Source organism: Thalia democratica, chromosome 6, assembly GCF_965202585.1.
Source record: "Thalia democratica chromosome 6, ktThaDemo2.hap1.1, whole genome shotgun sequence".
Classification (NCBI taxonomy): Eukaryota; Metazoa; Chordata; class Thaliacea; order Salpida; family Salpidae; genus Thalia; species Thalia democratica.
This window is the reverse complement of record NC_139170.1, coordinates 14,717,700-14,733,505: the sequence shown is the minus strand read 5'-3', so window position 1 is coordinate 14,733,505 and position 15,806 is coordinate 14,717,700. Positions and strand designations below refer to the sequence as shown.

Below are 15,806 nucleotides of genomic sequence, written 5' to 3'. Positions count from 1 at the left end.
ATGTAAGTTAGAGACTTTTCTGAGTATGCAAATTAGTTTAGTAGTAACCGTACGCGTCCGTAACAGCTTATAAATAAACTCGACGGACTGACGAAAACACTATATTCAACATGTCTGGACGCGGCAAAGGAGGTAAAGGCTTGGGAAAAGGAGGTGCTAAGCGCCATCGCAAAGTACTTCGCGACAACATCCAAGGCATCACTAAGCCTGCAATCCGCCGTTTGGCTCGCCGAGGCGGAGTGAAGCGAATCTCGGGACTGATTTATGAAGAAACGAGAGGCGTCATGAAAGTTTTCTTGGAAAATGTTATTCGCGATGCAGTAACATACACAGAGCACGCCAAGCGCAAGACCGTCACAGCACTTGACGTCGTATACGCACTCAAGCGTCAAGGAAGAACCTTGTACGGCTTCGGTGGCTAAACATTTAGCAAACTCGGTCCTTTTTAGGACCACCCATTTCAAAATCAAATTTCTTCAACACTGCTGAACAAACATTTTGACAAGATTAAAGAGCAGCTACGACATATGCAAATTAGTTGTTCGTTCGACGCGGTTAGGTTTGAGTTTTATACAGAGCTGTGCGAGCATCTTGGCACAATCATTCGAACAACAAGATGTCGGGACGTGGTAAAGGATCAAAACTCAAATCTAAGCCGAAGAGCAGGTCTTCTCGTGCAGGACTGCAGTTTCCAGTCGGTCGCGTGCACCGCCTGTTGCGCACTGGCAACTACAGCCAAAGAGTCGGAGCTGGTGCTCCAGTTTATCTGGCTGCCGTTCTCGAGTATTTGAGCGCAGAAGTGCTCGAGCTTGCCGGTAACGCTGCTCGTGACAACAAGAAAAGCAGGATCATTCCCCGCCATTTGCAACTAGCTATCCGCAACGACGAAGAGTTGAACAAACTTCTCGGCGGCGTCACTATTGCTCAAGGAGGTGTTCTTCCAAACATCCAGGCAGTATTATTGCCCAAGAAGACCGCTTCAAAAAAATCAGCCTAAGTTAAAACAAACCAGGTCCTTTTCAGGACCACCTAAAAATATTTACGACAAACGAGAGAATCATAAAATGAGAGAGGCTGTCGTTCGCGTACGGAAATGCTAATTTGCATAAACTTTCAGTATATAAGCTGGCGCCGAGACTGAAGTTCACACATCATCATGACCGCAACCAAAGGCGCGAAGAAGTCAGTAGCCAAGACCACCCCGGTCGACGGCAAGAAGAAGCGAAGGAGGAGGCACAAAGAAAGCTTTGGCATCTACGTGTACAAAGTTTTGAAGCAAGTGCACCCCGACACCGGAATTTCCAGCAAGGCGATGGGAATCATGAACTCATTTGTCAACGACATCTTCGAGCGCATTGCAGCAGAGGCTTCACGTTTGGCTCATTACAACAAGAGGTCAACTGTGAGCAGCCGCGAAATTCAAACTGCTGTCAGGCTCTTGCTCCCCGGCGAGTTGTCAAAGCACGCAGTTTCAGAGGGAACTAAAGCTGTCACCAAGTACACCAGCTCAAAATAAATGCTCAACAACCGGTCCTTTTTAGGACCACCATTTGAACCAAACCGGCTATTGATATCTACTTAAAGTACAAGCCACAAATTGATAATTGTACAAACAAACTGGTTGTTATAAGAATTAAAAGATCAAACACTTTAGTTGTTTGATTTAAAATTTGTCGTACTTTTAAGTTTTAATCTTATGGTTACCATTGCATAAGTCTAATTTGAAAAAACAGTAGTATCTGTAAAAAAGGATTTAACTAACTTCAATACGTTGTCCGTGAACTTTTTTTTCTATACAACTTCTTGTTCATTTGTTGAATTTCTGTTAAAACATTCAGTAAATAAGTGTTTAAAAAAAGATAATACAGTAACGTATACTCAACTTATAACAAAAAAAACCTTAGTTTTTGTTACATTTTTAAGTTGTTGTTGTTGATTATCAGCAACACAACAAAGGTTTAACTTTTAAACGTCTTCTTTTTATCAACTTAAATGCAGTTAAAACCATGTAAAATGTTTTAAAAAGTTATAAGTATATAAATAGAAATAAAAGTTCAGAACAAAAGATAACAAATGTCAATTTCAAACACATTTAAGTATTCCCACCTACAAGGCTGACATCTATTTAGCTTATTTAAGATATCATTTCAAGCCAAAACATCACCCTATGATACAAACCAATTCATTAGCTTAAACACGGTTAAAAAATGCTAGTTTTATTATTTTCATGGTAAAGTTACTTGTTTAGACTAGGTGTTAGACAACTTGATGACCTAAAGTAACTCTAATTGTTTGTTCTAAGTTATGTTTGTTATAAATCTAAAATAATCAGGACCACCAACTGATTTAACCAGTTACTAATGTATCTAAACATTTTACTTCTAAATGATAATATTTATCTGTTTTCCTTTCTTACTAGTATTTGAATGTTAGGTAAAAATGTTTTACAATAGGTATATTAAACAAAATTTATTCTTGTTCATGCTTACTTTGTGGACAAGTTTTTCAAACAGTCAATGTTATTTTTAATATCAAAATAAGTTTTATTTATGAAAAATCTAAAATAATACCATGTCACTGAAAAAATTAGTTAAATTTTCAAATTCAAATTTCAGTTGATTATAATGAGAAGAAAACTTGAATTTGTATTGATATCAAAAACACTTAGTCAAAGATTACAATTAAACTGAGGTTTAATTTTTTAAAGTATACTAGTCTTGTTAGTTAGAATGCAACTGAAACCATAAAAAGCAGATTGAAAGTTGTACAATGCATTAATGTATACAACAGCGACTGTTCAAAACAAACATACAGTTTCAGTACAACAATAGTTTAAGAGTACAGTTGAAATATTTACAAATATTTAAACTTGTTTCGTTGAACTCAAATTGTTTGTGGCTCTATCAAACAAAAACGTCGACACATAAAAACATGATACAAAAGAAAAAATGAACAACTTGATCTCTTTTTTATACTGTATATGAGACAAATCCAAAAATCATTTGTTTTTTTTTTGTATTTTCCATGAGTCTAAAGCTTACGTGGATCACCAGTCATTGATGCAAGCTTCTAATGTGTACTAAACTCAATGACACAAATTTACATACTAAATCTACTTTGTGATGATAAAGGATCAAAGAACTCTGAATAACACTGTTTACTTCCAAACTATATTTTATCGCTTTCCATTATTAATTGAACAGTTAAGCTTGCTGTGATTTCTCTACTTTTACTTTATTTTTGATCTAACTTTTGCGATGTAAACTAGTGTGATCACTGCTATAATCCTTAATTTATTGCCTACTGTAATTGAATGCTTAACATAATTAACTAACTTGGATGTCTTTTTCTTCTTGATATCTTTTTTTTCTATCTTATTCGTTCTTACTTTGTGGACTTTTCTTAAACATTCATTAATTATTTGTTTTTTAACTTATTAAAAAAAGTTACGCTACGTCACTTTAAAAACTAGTTATATTTTTCAATGAAAATAGTACACTTAAATAGTAATAAGAATAAAACTTGCTTTGGTTTATCAACAAAGTATGTTTTCAATTGTTAACAACAAACAATATTTGTTTCACAAAAAATATAGTTTAATTACAACTAAAACACGATTAAAAACATGCATAGTAACTTAAAAATCATACATTAAAATACATAAATGTAAACAACATCGATTGTTCAAAGAAAAACAACACTATAAACAAGTACGCGATTTACCAAAACAAAAATAGCTGAAATAATTCATGAAAGCTTATCATTAAAACTTTTATTTTACAAAGCTGACATCTATTTAGTTTGTTTTTGGTTGCTTAACTAGTCGAATACATGAAAGAACTCAATTTATAAGCTGAAAGGAAAAGAAGTAACAGCTTGTCACCACTCATTTGTATTACTTGTTACAACTATATGTGAGACAACTTGATGACTTAAAACGACTTTTACAGTCTATAGTTATTTCTGTTATAAGTCTAAAGTGATAAGGACCACCAACTGATTCAACCAGATATCAATGTCCACTAAGCAGCAATAAACAAGCTCTAACTAGACGACAAAAACGAACCAAACTTAATGTTTTTTGTGCTGGTAAAAGGTGAGTTAGAACGTTTGTATAAAACAGTTTACTTCTAGCTTATACTTTTGTGTTTTAACTTTTTGTCACATACTTGTATTTACAATTGCTCTTACATGACATTTTAAACTACTTTTGAGGAGGGAGCTAGTTGCATTTAAAAACCATTGCTTAAGTCTGTTACATTACAAATAAATATACGTTTCGCAGAAAGCTTCAACTAACTTGATTTTTGTGTCCATAAGATTTTCTTGTAAACTTCTTTCTTTAAACAAAACTTATTCCCGTTATGCTTATTTTGTATACTTCTTTTTGTAAAATTGAAAAAGTATTTAGTTTATTTAAAAAATACTGTTCTACGTCACTGTAAAAAGTATTAGATTTTAAATGAAAATAATACATTAAATTATAATAAAACAAAATTAACTTTGGATATTAACAATTACAATCTAATAAACCAGTAGTTTCTAAAATGTATTATTTTTTTTTATTACAATGCAACTCAAACTAAATAAAACAGTTTAAAATACAGTTAACAACAGAAGCTGTTCAAACCAAAATAAAAAAATCAACAAAACTGCAATTTCAGTACAACAACCATCATGTATTACAACCGAATTATTTTTACAAAGCTTTTTATTGAACTCAAATTGTTCACAGATTTATCAAGTTGAAAATTAGTTTAGCTTTGGGTCTAATTTATGTTGTATCGTTTCAGAAAAAAACTTTAACTAAAAAACATGCATTACAACTCATAAATACATAAACAAAAAACAACATATATGCATTACAACATGAACAAAAAAGAACATTTCGAATCTACAACTTTAAAAAGCTTTTAGTTGATCTAGCATTGCTTATAGCTTTATCAAGTTAATCTAATGTAATCAGGACAACCAGTTTATTTAACCAGCTTTAAAGTCTACTAAGCAGTGTTAAACAAGCTTTAACTAAACAACAAAAATGTGCAACTCAACCAACTTTGTGGTGGTAAAAGATCAAAAGTAAGAGTTAGAGCTAGTTGAATGACACATTTTACTTCTAATTAATATTTTTTCTGTCTTTTCTTTTGTCACCTAGTTATGCATACTTACTATTGCCTTTGTACTTTTACTGGACATTCTAAGCAACTTTTAATAAGAGAGCTAGTTATGTTTTGAAAGTATTGCCTAAATCGTGGAATAAGTTTTGTTAACTAGTTGTAATTTGATGTTTCATAAAAAGCTTCAACTAACTTCAACGTGTTGTCCAAAGGCTTTTTCTTGTTAACTTCTTTATTTAGACAAAAAAATTCTCAATTGTGCTTACTTCGTAGACTTTTTTTTTAATTTAATAAATACTAAACTTAGTTTTTAAAACTTGTTCTACGTCACTATAAAAAGCAATTTCATTATGGAATGAAAATAAAACAGTTAGTTTTAATAAATTTCGTATTATTTTTTAAAATACTTGAACAGTAGAGGTTTATTCATGAAAATTATACTGATCATGCTTATCAAAATGTATTTTTAAAAATAAATAAATGTAAACAACAGTGATTGTTCTAAAGAAAAAAAACGACCAAAAAGCATTCAATTTCAGTACAACTGTTTTTTTTTTACAAATCTTAGACTTGTTTTATTAAACTTAGTTGCTTATGGATTTTTAACATAAAACATCAACGCGTAAAAAAACCAATAGCTGAAACATTATGCAAAGGAAAAGAAGTAAACAGCTTAGTAACTTTATTGAAGACTGTGTATGAGACAACTTGATAACTAAAAACTACTGCAACTGTTTATTTCAAGTTATATTTGTTAAAAGTCTAGAGCAGAACGAAACGCTTATAAAAAATAAAGTTATGGCTTTTATGTAAATAGCAAAATGAAAGCAACAGACAAAATAAGTCTACAACTAAATGACAGTCTAGTTAGTGTGTCATTTATTATTGAAAAATTTAAAAATGTTTTTAAAAACTTGTAGCTTATTTGCTTAAGTGTTTCTTATGTTTAGAGCTCACTTTGTTCTAACTAACAAATAATTTAAGTTTGTCTTGCCTTTACTTATTCTTTTTTTTTATTTGCTTCAAAGTAAGCTTCGTAAAACTGTTCAGCTATGATAGTACGAGTGCAAAAGCAACGTACAGTTTTCAAATAAGTAAATACCCTGTTTTAAAAGGAAAAGACACAAAAATCAAACAAACACATTAGCTAATTGTTAACATGTTAGAAATTTAAATGCTGTTGTTACAACAGAAGTGCTCAAAACACCTGAGAATAAAGAATACATTTTGAAATTACATTTATATCAAGTTAGAGTTGATTTAACAACCTTTTTTGAAATATACCACAGCAAAACATTTAGTCAACTGTCTAAATTGTGCAGAACATTGTAATGAATCTAGTTTTTATTACACTTAGAAACTACTTTAAGCAGTAAATCAATTAAAGTTTATTTAAACAAATCTTCACTTAGTAAACATAAACACTTCTATCATTATGCAGTCATTTTTGAACTGTACTTTTGTTACTTTTAAAATTAGCCTAACCTCTTTTTTTAAGTAAAGTTTTCGTCTCAAAATAAGCAACTCTTTTAAACTTCATATTGAAATTTCGGTCCTTTTCTTTGAACATAAGTGAACAGTACTGATATTCATTTAAGTGTAAGTTATTTTGTCTTGTTTTGGAAAGTTACGATCAAATCCATTTGTTCGCTTTCTTTTCATGAAATCTACAAAGAAAAAGTTCTTAGTTCAGCTTCGAGTATAACAAATAAAACGTTGTTAAAAAATCAAAACAACTGTGTAATAGTTTTAAAAAGTTGTTTCAAATTTTTCTAACTGTGAAATACTAGTAACTAGTTGGGACTGTTTTATATAACAAACTTTGTTAAACATTAGTTTCTAGCTTTTTAACAAGTTTTGTATGGCTACTGTTCAGAACATTTTTGAAAAGGTAAGTTACTAGTATGTGGAAGAACAAATTCAAAACTTATCTACTTAAGTTTTTTTATGTGGTTTAGTACTGCCATTTTGAATATAAGTATACTTAAAGTAATGATAACTTGTAAAGTATCATAAATTAAATACTTGTGTTTGTTTATGAATTACTTTTTACTAACCAGCACAGTTAAAGTTGTAATCAAGTTAAACATACTTCATGGGTTTTACAATTGACAAAACCGAATGAAATTAAAATAATAAAACTTAACTTAAGCTTGAAGTGGAAAAAAATACTTGTGCTTGTCTAAAATCTTACAGTTTTAAGTTTGCAGCTGAAGAAAACTAAACCGGATGTGTAGTAATATATTTTGTTTCATTTGAGGTTTATATCATTAAATGCAGAGGTGTGCTGTAACTTTTAGACTGTTTTTCTGGACTTTTAAAGCTAAGCTTTAAAAAAAACTCTGTTTCCGACCAGGCTAAGTCTGGTTTCTTTGTCACTGGAATGTTTTTGACGTTCGTAAAAAAATAACTATGCTTTTATGAGCATATGCGCTTTAAACTCACATGCTGATGCTCGTATTAATCAGTAAAAGGTACTTCACAAAGTAAAACTGCTCAACAGTCAATTCGTCACAGTCAGTAACTACTGAAAGTATTGTTTCGGTTGCTTTAAAATACATACAAAATGTCTACCACAGCAGTAGCAGCACCAGCAGTAGCAGCGGCGGCCGCAGCCAAGGCCAGGTCTTCCAAGAGACCAAGCGCCAAGAAGGCAGAACACCCGACTTACAAGGAGATGATTAGCTCTGCCCTGGGAGCAATGAAGGAACGAAAAGGTACATCCCGCCAGAAGATACAAAAATATATCGCGGACACCTACAAGCTTGACCTCTCAGCTTCTAATTCTCACTTGAAGAGAGCACTTACCAGCGGCGTGGCCAAAGGTTCTTTTCTCCAGACTACTGGAAAAGGCGCTTCCGGCTCGTTCAAGCTTGCTCCAATGCCAGCTGCTGGTCCCAAGAAGAGGACAAAAAAAGTAGCTAAAAAGCCAGCAGTAAAGAAGGCCGCAGCAAAGAAACGAGTAAAGAAGTGTGCTCCCAAGAAGGCAGCGAAAAAACCAGCAGCCAAAAAGCGACCTGCTAAAAAGTGTGCTCCTAAGAAAGCAGCATCTAAAAAAGCTGCAAGCAAGAAGAAGAAAGTAACCAAGAAGAAGCCGGTAGCCAAAAAAGCATCTAAGAAGGCAAGTACCAAGAAGAGCTGTAAAAAATAAGTTGTTCTTTTACCCAAGGTCCTTTTCAGGACCACTCAATCAAAATATTAACAAAACATGAAATGCTAATAACAACAGTAAATTGAAAGTATGCAAATTAGTCAATGAGATACAGCGGAATCGCTTGCGTCCGTGTCTCCGTAAACAGTATATATAGAGTCTTCCAGCGTATAGCTACATTATCAAAATGGCTCGTACCAAGCAAACCGCTCGCAAGTCAACCGGAGGCAAGGCTCCAAGGAAACAGCTCGCCACTAAGGCCGCTCGCAAGAGCGCACCCGCTACCGGAGGTGTGAAGAAGCCTCATCGCTACAGGCCCGGCACAGTTGCTCTGAGAGAAATCAGACGCTACCAGAAGTCAACTGAGCTTCTTTTGCGCAAGTTGCCTTTCCAGCGTCTTGTACGTGAAATAGCTCAAGACTTCAAAACTGACTTGAGGTTCCAAAGCAGTGCCGTAATGGCTTTGCAGGAAGCGAGCGAGGCCTACCTCGTTGGTTTGTTCGAAGACACTAACCTTTGCGCGATCCACGCCAAGCGTGTGACAATCATGCCCAAAGACATCCAGCTCGCCAGGAGAATGCGTGGCGAAAGAGCTTAAGCATTAGCTAAAACCGGTCCTTTTCAGGGCCACTTTTAAACTTTGTTTGATAGTGAGAAAAAATAAACCAAACGAAAGAATGTAAGTTAGAGGTTTTTCTGAGTATGCAAATTAGTTTAGTAGTAACCGTACGCGTCCGTAACAGCTTATAAATAAACTCGACGGACTGCCGAAAGCACTATATTCAACATGTCTGGACGCGGCAAAGGAGGTAAAGGCTTGGGAAAAGGAGGTGCTAAGCGCCATCGCAAAGTACTTCGCGACAACATCCAAGGCATCACTAAGCCTGCAATCCGCCGTTTGGCTCGCCGAGGCGGAGTGAAGCGAATCTCGGGACTGATTTATGAAGAAACGAGAGGCGTCATGATAGTTTTCTTGGAAAATGTTATTCGCGATGCAGTAACATACACAGAGCACGCCAAGCGCAAGACCGTCACAGCACTCGACGTCGTATACGCACTCAAGCGTCAAGGAAGAACCTTGTACGGCTTCGGTGGCTAAACATTTAGCAAACTCGGTCCTTTTTAGGACCACCCATTTCAAAATCAAATTTCTTCAACACTGCTAAACAAACATTTTGACAAGATTAAAGAGCAGCTACGACATATGCAAATTAGTTGTTCGTTCGACGCGGTTAGGTTTGAGTTTTATACAGAGCTGTGCGAGCATCTTGGCACAATCATTCGAACAACAAGATGTCGGGACGTGGTAAAGGATCAAAACTCAAATCTAAGCCGAAGAGCAGGTCTTCTCGTGCAGGACTGCAGTTTCCAGTCGGTCGCGTGCACCGCCTGTTGCGCACTGGCAACTACAGCCAAAGAGTCGGAGCTGGTGCTCCAGTTTATCTGGCTGCCGTTCTCGAGTATTTGAGCGCAGAAGTGCTCGAGCTTGCCGGTAACGCTGCTCGTGACAACAAGAAAAGTAGGATCATTCCCCGCCATTTGCAACTAGCTATCCGCAACGACGAAGAGTTGAACAAACTTCTCGGCGGCGTCACTATTGCTCAAGGAGGTGTTCTTCCAAACATCCAGGCAGTATTATTGCCCAAGAAGACCGCTTCAAAAAAATCAGCCTAAGTTAAAACAAACCAGGTCCTTTTCAGGACCACCTAAAAATATTTACGACAAACGAGAGAATCATAAAATGAGAGAGGCTGTCGTTCGCGTACGGAAATGCAAATTTGCATAAACTTTCAGTATATAAGCTGGCGCCGAGACTGAAGTTCACACATCGTCATGACCGCAACCAAAGGCGCGAAGAAGTCAGTAGCCAAGACCACCCCGGTCGACGGCAAGAAGAAGCGAAGGAGCATCTACGTGTACAAAGTTTTGAAGCAAGTGCACCCCGACACCGGAATTTCCAGCAAGGCGATGGGAATCATGAACTCATTTGTCAACGACATCTTCGAGCGCATTGCAGCAGAGGCTTCACGTTTGGCTCATTACAACAAGAGGTCAACTGTGAGCAGCCGCGAAATTCAAACTGCTGTCAGGCTCTTGCTCCCCGGCGAGTTGTCAAAGCACGCAGTTTCAGAGGGAACTAAAGCTGTTACCAAGTACACCAGCTCAAAATAAATGCTCAACAACCGGTCCTTTTTAGGACCACCATTTGAACAAAACCGGCTAATGATATCTACTTCAAGTACAAGCCACAAATTGATAATTGTACAAACAAACTGGTTGTTATAAGAATTAAAAGATCAAACACCTTAGTTGTTTGATTTAAAATTTGTCGTGCTTTCAAGTTTTAATCTTATGGTTACCATTGCTCAAGTCTAATTTGAAAAAACAGTAGTATATGTAAAAAAGGATTTAACTAACTTCAATACGTTGTCCGTGAACTTTTTTTTTCTATACAACTTCTTGTTCATTTGTTGAATTTCTGTTAAAACATTCAGTAAATAAGTGTTTAAAAAAAATAATACAGTAACGTATACTTAACTTATAACAAAAAAAACCTTAGTTTTTGTTACATTTTTAAGTTGTTGTTGTTGATTATCAGCAACACAACAAAGGTTTAACTTTTAAACGTCTTCTTTTTATCAACTTAAATGCAGTTAAAACCATGTAAAATGCTTTAAAAAGTTATAAGTATATAAATAGAAATAAAAGTTCAGAACAAAAGATAACAAATGTGAATTTCAAACACATTTAAGTATTCCCACCTACAAGGCTGACATCTATTTAGCTTATTTAAGATATCATTTCAAGCCAAAACATCACCCTATGATACAAACCAACTCATTAGCTTAAACACGGTTAAAAAATGCTTGTTTTATTATTTTCATGGTAAAGTTACTTGTTTAGACTAGGTGTTAGACAACTTGATGTAACAACTACTGTAATTGAATGCTTAACATAATTAACTAACTTGGATGTCTTTTTCTTCTTGATATCTTTTTTTTCTAAGAACTCTATCTTATTCGTTCTTACTTTGTGCACTTTTCTTAAACATTCAATAATTATTTGTTTTTTAACTTATTAAAAAAAGTTACGCTACGTCACTTTAAAAACTATTTATATTTTTCAATGAAAATAGTACACTTAAATAGTAATAAGAATAAAACTTACTTTGGTTTATCAACAAAGTATGTTTTCAATTGTTAACAACAAACAATATTTGTTTCACAAAAAATATAGTTTAATTACAACTAAAACACGATTAAAAACATGCATAGTAATTTAAAAATCATACATTAAAATACATAAATGTAAACAACATCGATTGTTCAAAGAAAAACAACACTATAAACAAGTACGCGATTTACCAAAACAAAAATAGCTGAAATAGTTGATGAAAGCTTATCATTAAAACTTTTATTTTACAAAGCTGACATCTATTTAGTTTGTTTTTGATTGCTTAACTAGTCGAATACATGAAAGAACTCAATTTTTAAGCTGAAAGGAAAAGAAGTAACAGCTTGTCACCACTCATTTGTATTACTTGTTACAACTATATGTGAGACAACTTGATGACTTAAAACGACTTTTACAGTCTATAGTCATTTCTGTTATAAGTCTAAAGTGATAAGGACCACCAACTGATTCAGCCAGATATCAATGTCCACTAAGCAGCATTAAACAAGCTCTAACTAGACGACAAAAACGAACCAAACTTAATGTTTTTTGTGCTGGTAAAAGGTGAGTTAGAATGTTTGTATAAAACAGTTTACTTCTAACTTATACTTTTGTGTTTTAACTTTTTGTCACATACTTGAATTTACAATTGTTTTTGTTCTCTTACATGACATTTTAAACTACTTTTGAGGAGGGAGCTAGTTGCATTTAAAAACCATTGCTTAAGTCTGTTACATTACAAATAAATAAACGTTTCGCAGAAAGCTTCAACTAACTTGATTTTTGTGTCCATAAGATTTTCTTGTAAACTTCTTTCTTTAAACAAAACTTATTCCCGTTATGCTTATTTTGTATACTTCTTTTTGTAAAATTGAAAAAGTATTTAGTTTATTTAAAAAATGCTGTTCTACGTCACTGTAAAAATTATTAGATTTTAAATGAAAATAATACATTAAATTATAATAAAACAAACTTAACTTTGGATATTAACAATTACAATCTAATAAACCAGTAGTTTCTAAAATTTATTATTTCTTTTTATTACAATGCAACTCAAACTAAGTAAAACAGTTTAAAATACAATTAACAACAGAAGCTGTTCAAACCAAAATAAAAAAATCAACAAAACTGCAATTTCAGTACAACAACCATCATGTATTACAACCGAATTCTTTTTACAAAGCTTTTTATTGAACTCAAATTGTTCACAGATTTATCAAGTTGAAAATTAGTTTAGCTTTGGGTCTAATTTATGTTGTATCGTTTCAGAAAATAACTTTAACTAAAACACATTTAAAACATGCATTACAACTCATAAATACATAAACAAAAAACAACATATATGCATCACAACATGAACGAAAAAGAACATTTCGAATCTATAACTTTAAAAAGCTTACATCTTTTAGTTGATCTAGCATTGCTTATAGCTTTATCAAGTTAATCTAATGTAATCAGGACAACCAGTTTATTTAACCAGCTTTAAAGTCTACTAAGCAGTGTTAAACAAGCTTTAACTAAACAACAAAAATGTGCAACTCAACCAACTTTGTGGTGGTAAAAGATCAAAAGTAAGAGTTAGAGCTAGTTGAATGACACATTTTACTTCTAAATAATATTTTTTCTGTCTTTTCTTTTGTCACCTAGTTATGCATACTTACTATTGCCTTTGTACTTTTACTGGACATTCTAAGCAACTTTTAATAAGAGAGCTAGTTATGTTTTGAAAGTATTGCCTAAATCGTGGAATAAGTTTTGTTAACTAGTTGTAATTTGATGTTTCATAAAAAGCTTCAACTAACTTAAACGTGTTGTCCAAAGGCTTTTTCTTGTTAACTTCTTTATTTAGACAAAAAAAAATTCTCAATTATGCTTACTTCGTAGACTTTTTTTTTAATTTAATAAATACTAAACTTTATTTTTAAAACTTGTTCTACGTCACTATAAAAAGTAATTTCATTATGGAATGAAAATAAAACAGTTAGTTTTAATAAATTTCGTATTATTTTAAAAAATACTTGAACAGTAGAGGTTTATTCATGAAAATTATACTGATCATGCTTATCAAAATGTATTTTCAAAAATAAATAAATGTAAACAACAGTGATTGTTCTAAAGAAAAAAAACGACCAAAAAGCATTCAATTTCAGTACAACTGTCATGAATAGCAAAGTTGAATTTTTTTTTACAAATCTTAGACTTGTTTTATTAAACTTAGTTGCTTATGGATTTTTAACATAAAACATCAACGCGTAAAAAAACCAATAGCTGAAACATTATGCAAAGGAAAAGAAGTAAACAGCTTTGTAACTTTATTGAAGACTGTGTATGAGACAACTTGATAACTAAAAACTACTGCAACTGTTTATTTCAAGTTATATTTGTTAAAAGTTTAGAGCAGAACGAAACGCTTATAAAAAATATAGTTATGGCTTTTATATAAATAGCAAAATGAAAGCAACAGACAAAATAAGTCTACAACTAAATGACAGTCTAGTTAGTGTGTCATTTATTGTTGAAAAATGTTTAAGATAAACTAGAAACTTTCATAATAAGTATGAAGAATAAATCCAACAAATAAGTGCTTGAAAATAAAAGCCTACGGCACGCGGTATTCCCAAGCGGTCACCCATCTAAGTACTAACCTTTAAGCCCGACACTTTTTTAACTTCCCAGATCGGACGAGATGGGGTGTGTTCAGTGTGGTATGGTCGTAGGCGTTCGAAAACGATAAAAAGTTGTTATAAACCAATGAACTGTCTGAAACTTGTAGCTTATTTGCTTAAGTGTTTCTTATGTTTAGAGCTCACTTTGTTCTAACTAACAAACAATTTAAGTTTTTCTTGCCTTTACTTATTCTTTTTTTTTTTTTTGCTTCAAAGTAAGCTTCGTAAAACTGTTCAGCTATGATAGTACGAGTGCAAAAGCAACGTACAGTTTTCAAATAAGTAAATACCCTGTTTTAAAAGGAAAAGACACAAAAATCAAACAAACACATTAGCTAATTGTTAACATGTTAGAAATTTAAATGCTGTTGTTACAACAGAAGTGCTCAAAACACCTGAGAATAAAGAATACATTTTGAATTTACATTTATATCAAGTTAGAGTTGATTTAACAACCTTTTTTGAAATATACCACAGCAAAACATTTAGTCAACTGTCTAAATTGTGCAGAACATTGTAATGAATCTAGTTTTTATTACACTTAGAAACTTCTTTAAGCAGTAAATCAATTAAAGTTTATTTAAACAAATCTTCACTTAGTAAACATAAACACTTCTATCATTATGCAGTCATTTTTGAACTGTACTTTTGTTACTTTTAAAATTAGCCTAACCTCTTTTTTTAAGTAAAGTTTTCGTCTCAAAATAAGCAACTCTTTTAAACTTCATATTGAAATTTCGGTCCTTTTCTTTGAACATAAGTGAACAGTACTGATATTCATTTAAGTGTAAGTTATTTTGTCTTGTTTTGGAAAGTTACGATCAAATCCATTTTTTCGCTTTCTTTTCATGAATTCTACAAAGAAAAAGTTCTTAGTTCAGCTTCGAGTATAACAAATAAAACGTTGTTAAAAAATCAAAACAACTGTGTAATAGTTTTAAAAAGTTGTTTCAAATTTTTCTAACTGTGAAATACTAGTAACTAGTTGGGACTGTTTTATATAACAAACTTTGTTAAACATTAGTTTCTAGCTTTTTAACAAGTTTTGTATGGCTACTGTTCAGAACATTTTTGAAAAGGTAAGTTACTAGTATGTGGAAGAACAAATTCAAAACTTATCTACTTAAGTTTTTTTATGTGGTTTAGTACTGCCATTTTGAATATAAGTATACTTAAAGTAATGATAACTTGTAAAGTATCATAAATTAAATATTTGTGTTTGTTTATGAATTACTTTTTACTAACCAGCACAGTTAAAGTTGTAATCAAGTTAAACATACTTCATGGGTTTTACAATTGACAAAACCGAATGAAATTAAAATAATAAAACTTAACTTAAGCTTGAAGTGGAAAAAAATACTTGTGCTTGTCTAAAATCTTACAGTTTTAAGTTTGCAGCTGAAGAAAACTAAACCGGATGTGTAGTAATATATTTTGTTTCATTTGAGGTTTATATCATTAAATGCAGAGGTGTGCTGTAACTTTTAGACTGTTTTTCTGGACCTTTAAAGCTAAGCTTTAAAAAAAACTCTGTTTCCGACCAGGCTAAGTCTGGTTTCTTTGTCACTGGAATGTTTTTGACGTTCGTAAAAAAATAACTATGCTTTTATGAGCATATGCGCTTTAAACTCACATGCTAATGCTCGTATTAATCAGTAAAAGGTACTTCACAAAGTAAAACTGCTCAACAGTCAATTC

The 15,806-nt window shown here is 32.7% G+C and overlaps 7 protein-coding genes and 1 pseudogene across 7 annotated transcripts; 7 read left to right on the top strand and 1 right to left on the bottom strand.

Annotated features, from left to right (window-relative positions):
* The first annotated feature begins 110 nt into the window (after positions 1-110).
* LOC145838778 (histone H4-like) lies at positions 111-422 on the top strand. Its single transcript, XM_082946401.1, has one exon. The coding sequence runs from the start codon at positions 111-113 to the stop codon at positions 420-422; it is 312 nt and encodes a 103-aa protein (XP_082802527.1).
* A 194-nt stretch (positions 423-616) lies between these two features.
* On the top strand, positions 617-997 carry LOC145838777 (histone H2A). Its single transcript, XM_082946400.1, has one exon. It carries the CDS (start codon positions 617-619, stop codon positions 995-997), a length of 381 nt encoding a protein of 126 aa, XP_082802526.1.
* Positions 998-1,156: 159 nt separating this feature from the next.
* LOC145838412 (histone H2B type 1-K-like) lies at positions 1,157-1,516 on the top strand. The gene has a single exon (XM_082946001.1). It carries the CDS (start codon positions 1,157-1,159, stop codon positions 1,514-1,516), a length of 360 nt encoding a protein of 119 aa, XP_082802127.1.
* A 6,939-nt stretch (positions 1,517-8,455) lies between these two features.
* Positions 8,456-8,866, top strand: LOC145838775 (histone H3). The gene has a single exon (XM_082946399.1). The coding sequence runs from the start codon at positions 8,456-8,458 to the stop codon at positions 8,864-8,866; it is 411 nt and encodes a 136-aa protein (XP_082802525.1).
* A 189-nt stretch (positions 8,867-9,055) lies between these two features.
* On the top strand, positions 9,056-9,367 carry LOC145838774 (histone H4-like). Its single transcript, XM_082946398.1, has one exon. The coding sequence runs from the start codon at positions 9,056-9,058 to the stop codon at positions 9,365-9,367; it is 312 nt and encodes a 103-aa protein (XP_082802524.1).
* Positions 9,368-9,561: 194 nt separating this feature from the next.
* Positions 9,562-9,942, top strand: LOC145838773 (histone H2A). Its single transcript, XM_082946397.1, has one exon. The coding sequence runs from the start codon at positions 9,562-9,564 to the stop codon at positions 9,940-9,942; it is 381 nt and encodes a 126-aa protein (XP_082802523.1).
* Positions 9,943-10,101: 159 nt separating this feature from the next.
* LOC145838772 (histone H2B type 1-K-like) lies at positions 10,102-10,440 on the top strand. The gene has a single exon (XM_082946396.1). The coding sequence runs from the start codon at positions 10,102-10,104 to the stop codon at positions 10,438-10,440; it is 339 nt and encodes a 112-aa protein (XP_082802522.1).
* Positions 10,441-14,038: 3,598 nt separating this feature from the next.
* Positions 14,039-14,161, bottom strand: LOC145839657 (5S ribosomal RNA; annotated as a pseudogene).
* Between the last annotated feature and the right edge of the window lie 1,645 nt (positions 14,162-15,806).

Coding starts and splice junctions, on each gene's coding strand:
- LOC145838778 (XM_082946401.1), top strand. CDS start 111: ATGTCTGGACGCGGCAAAGGAGGTAAAGGCTTGGGAAAAGGAGGTGCT.
- LOC145838777 (XM_082946400.1), top strand. CDS start 617: ATGTCGGGACGTGGTAAAGGATCAAAACTCAAATCTAAGCCGAAGAGC.
- LOC145838412 (XM_082946001.1), top strand. CDS start 1,157: ATGACCGCAACCAAAGGCGCGAAGAAGTCAGTAGCCAAGACCACCCCG.
- LOC145838775 (XM_082946399.1), top strand. CDS start 8,456: ATGGCTCGTACCAAGCAAACCGCTCGCAAGTCAACCGGAGGCAAGGCT.
- LOC145838774 (XM_082946398.1), top strand. CDS start 9,056: ATGTCTGGACGCGGCAAAGGAGGTAAAGGCTTGGGAAAAGGAGGTGCT.
- LOC145838773 (XM_082946397.1), top strand. CDS start 9,562: ATGTCGGGACGTGGTAAAGGATCAAAACTCAAATCTAAGCCGAAGAGC.
- LOC145838772 (XM_082946396.1), top strand. CDS start 10,102: ATGACCGCAACCAAAGGCGCGAAGAAGTCAGTAGCCAAGACCACCCCG.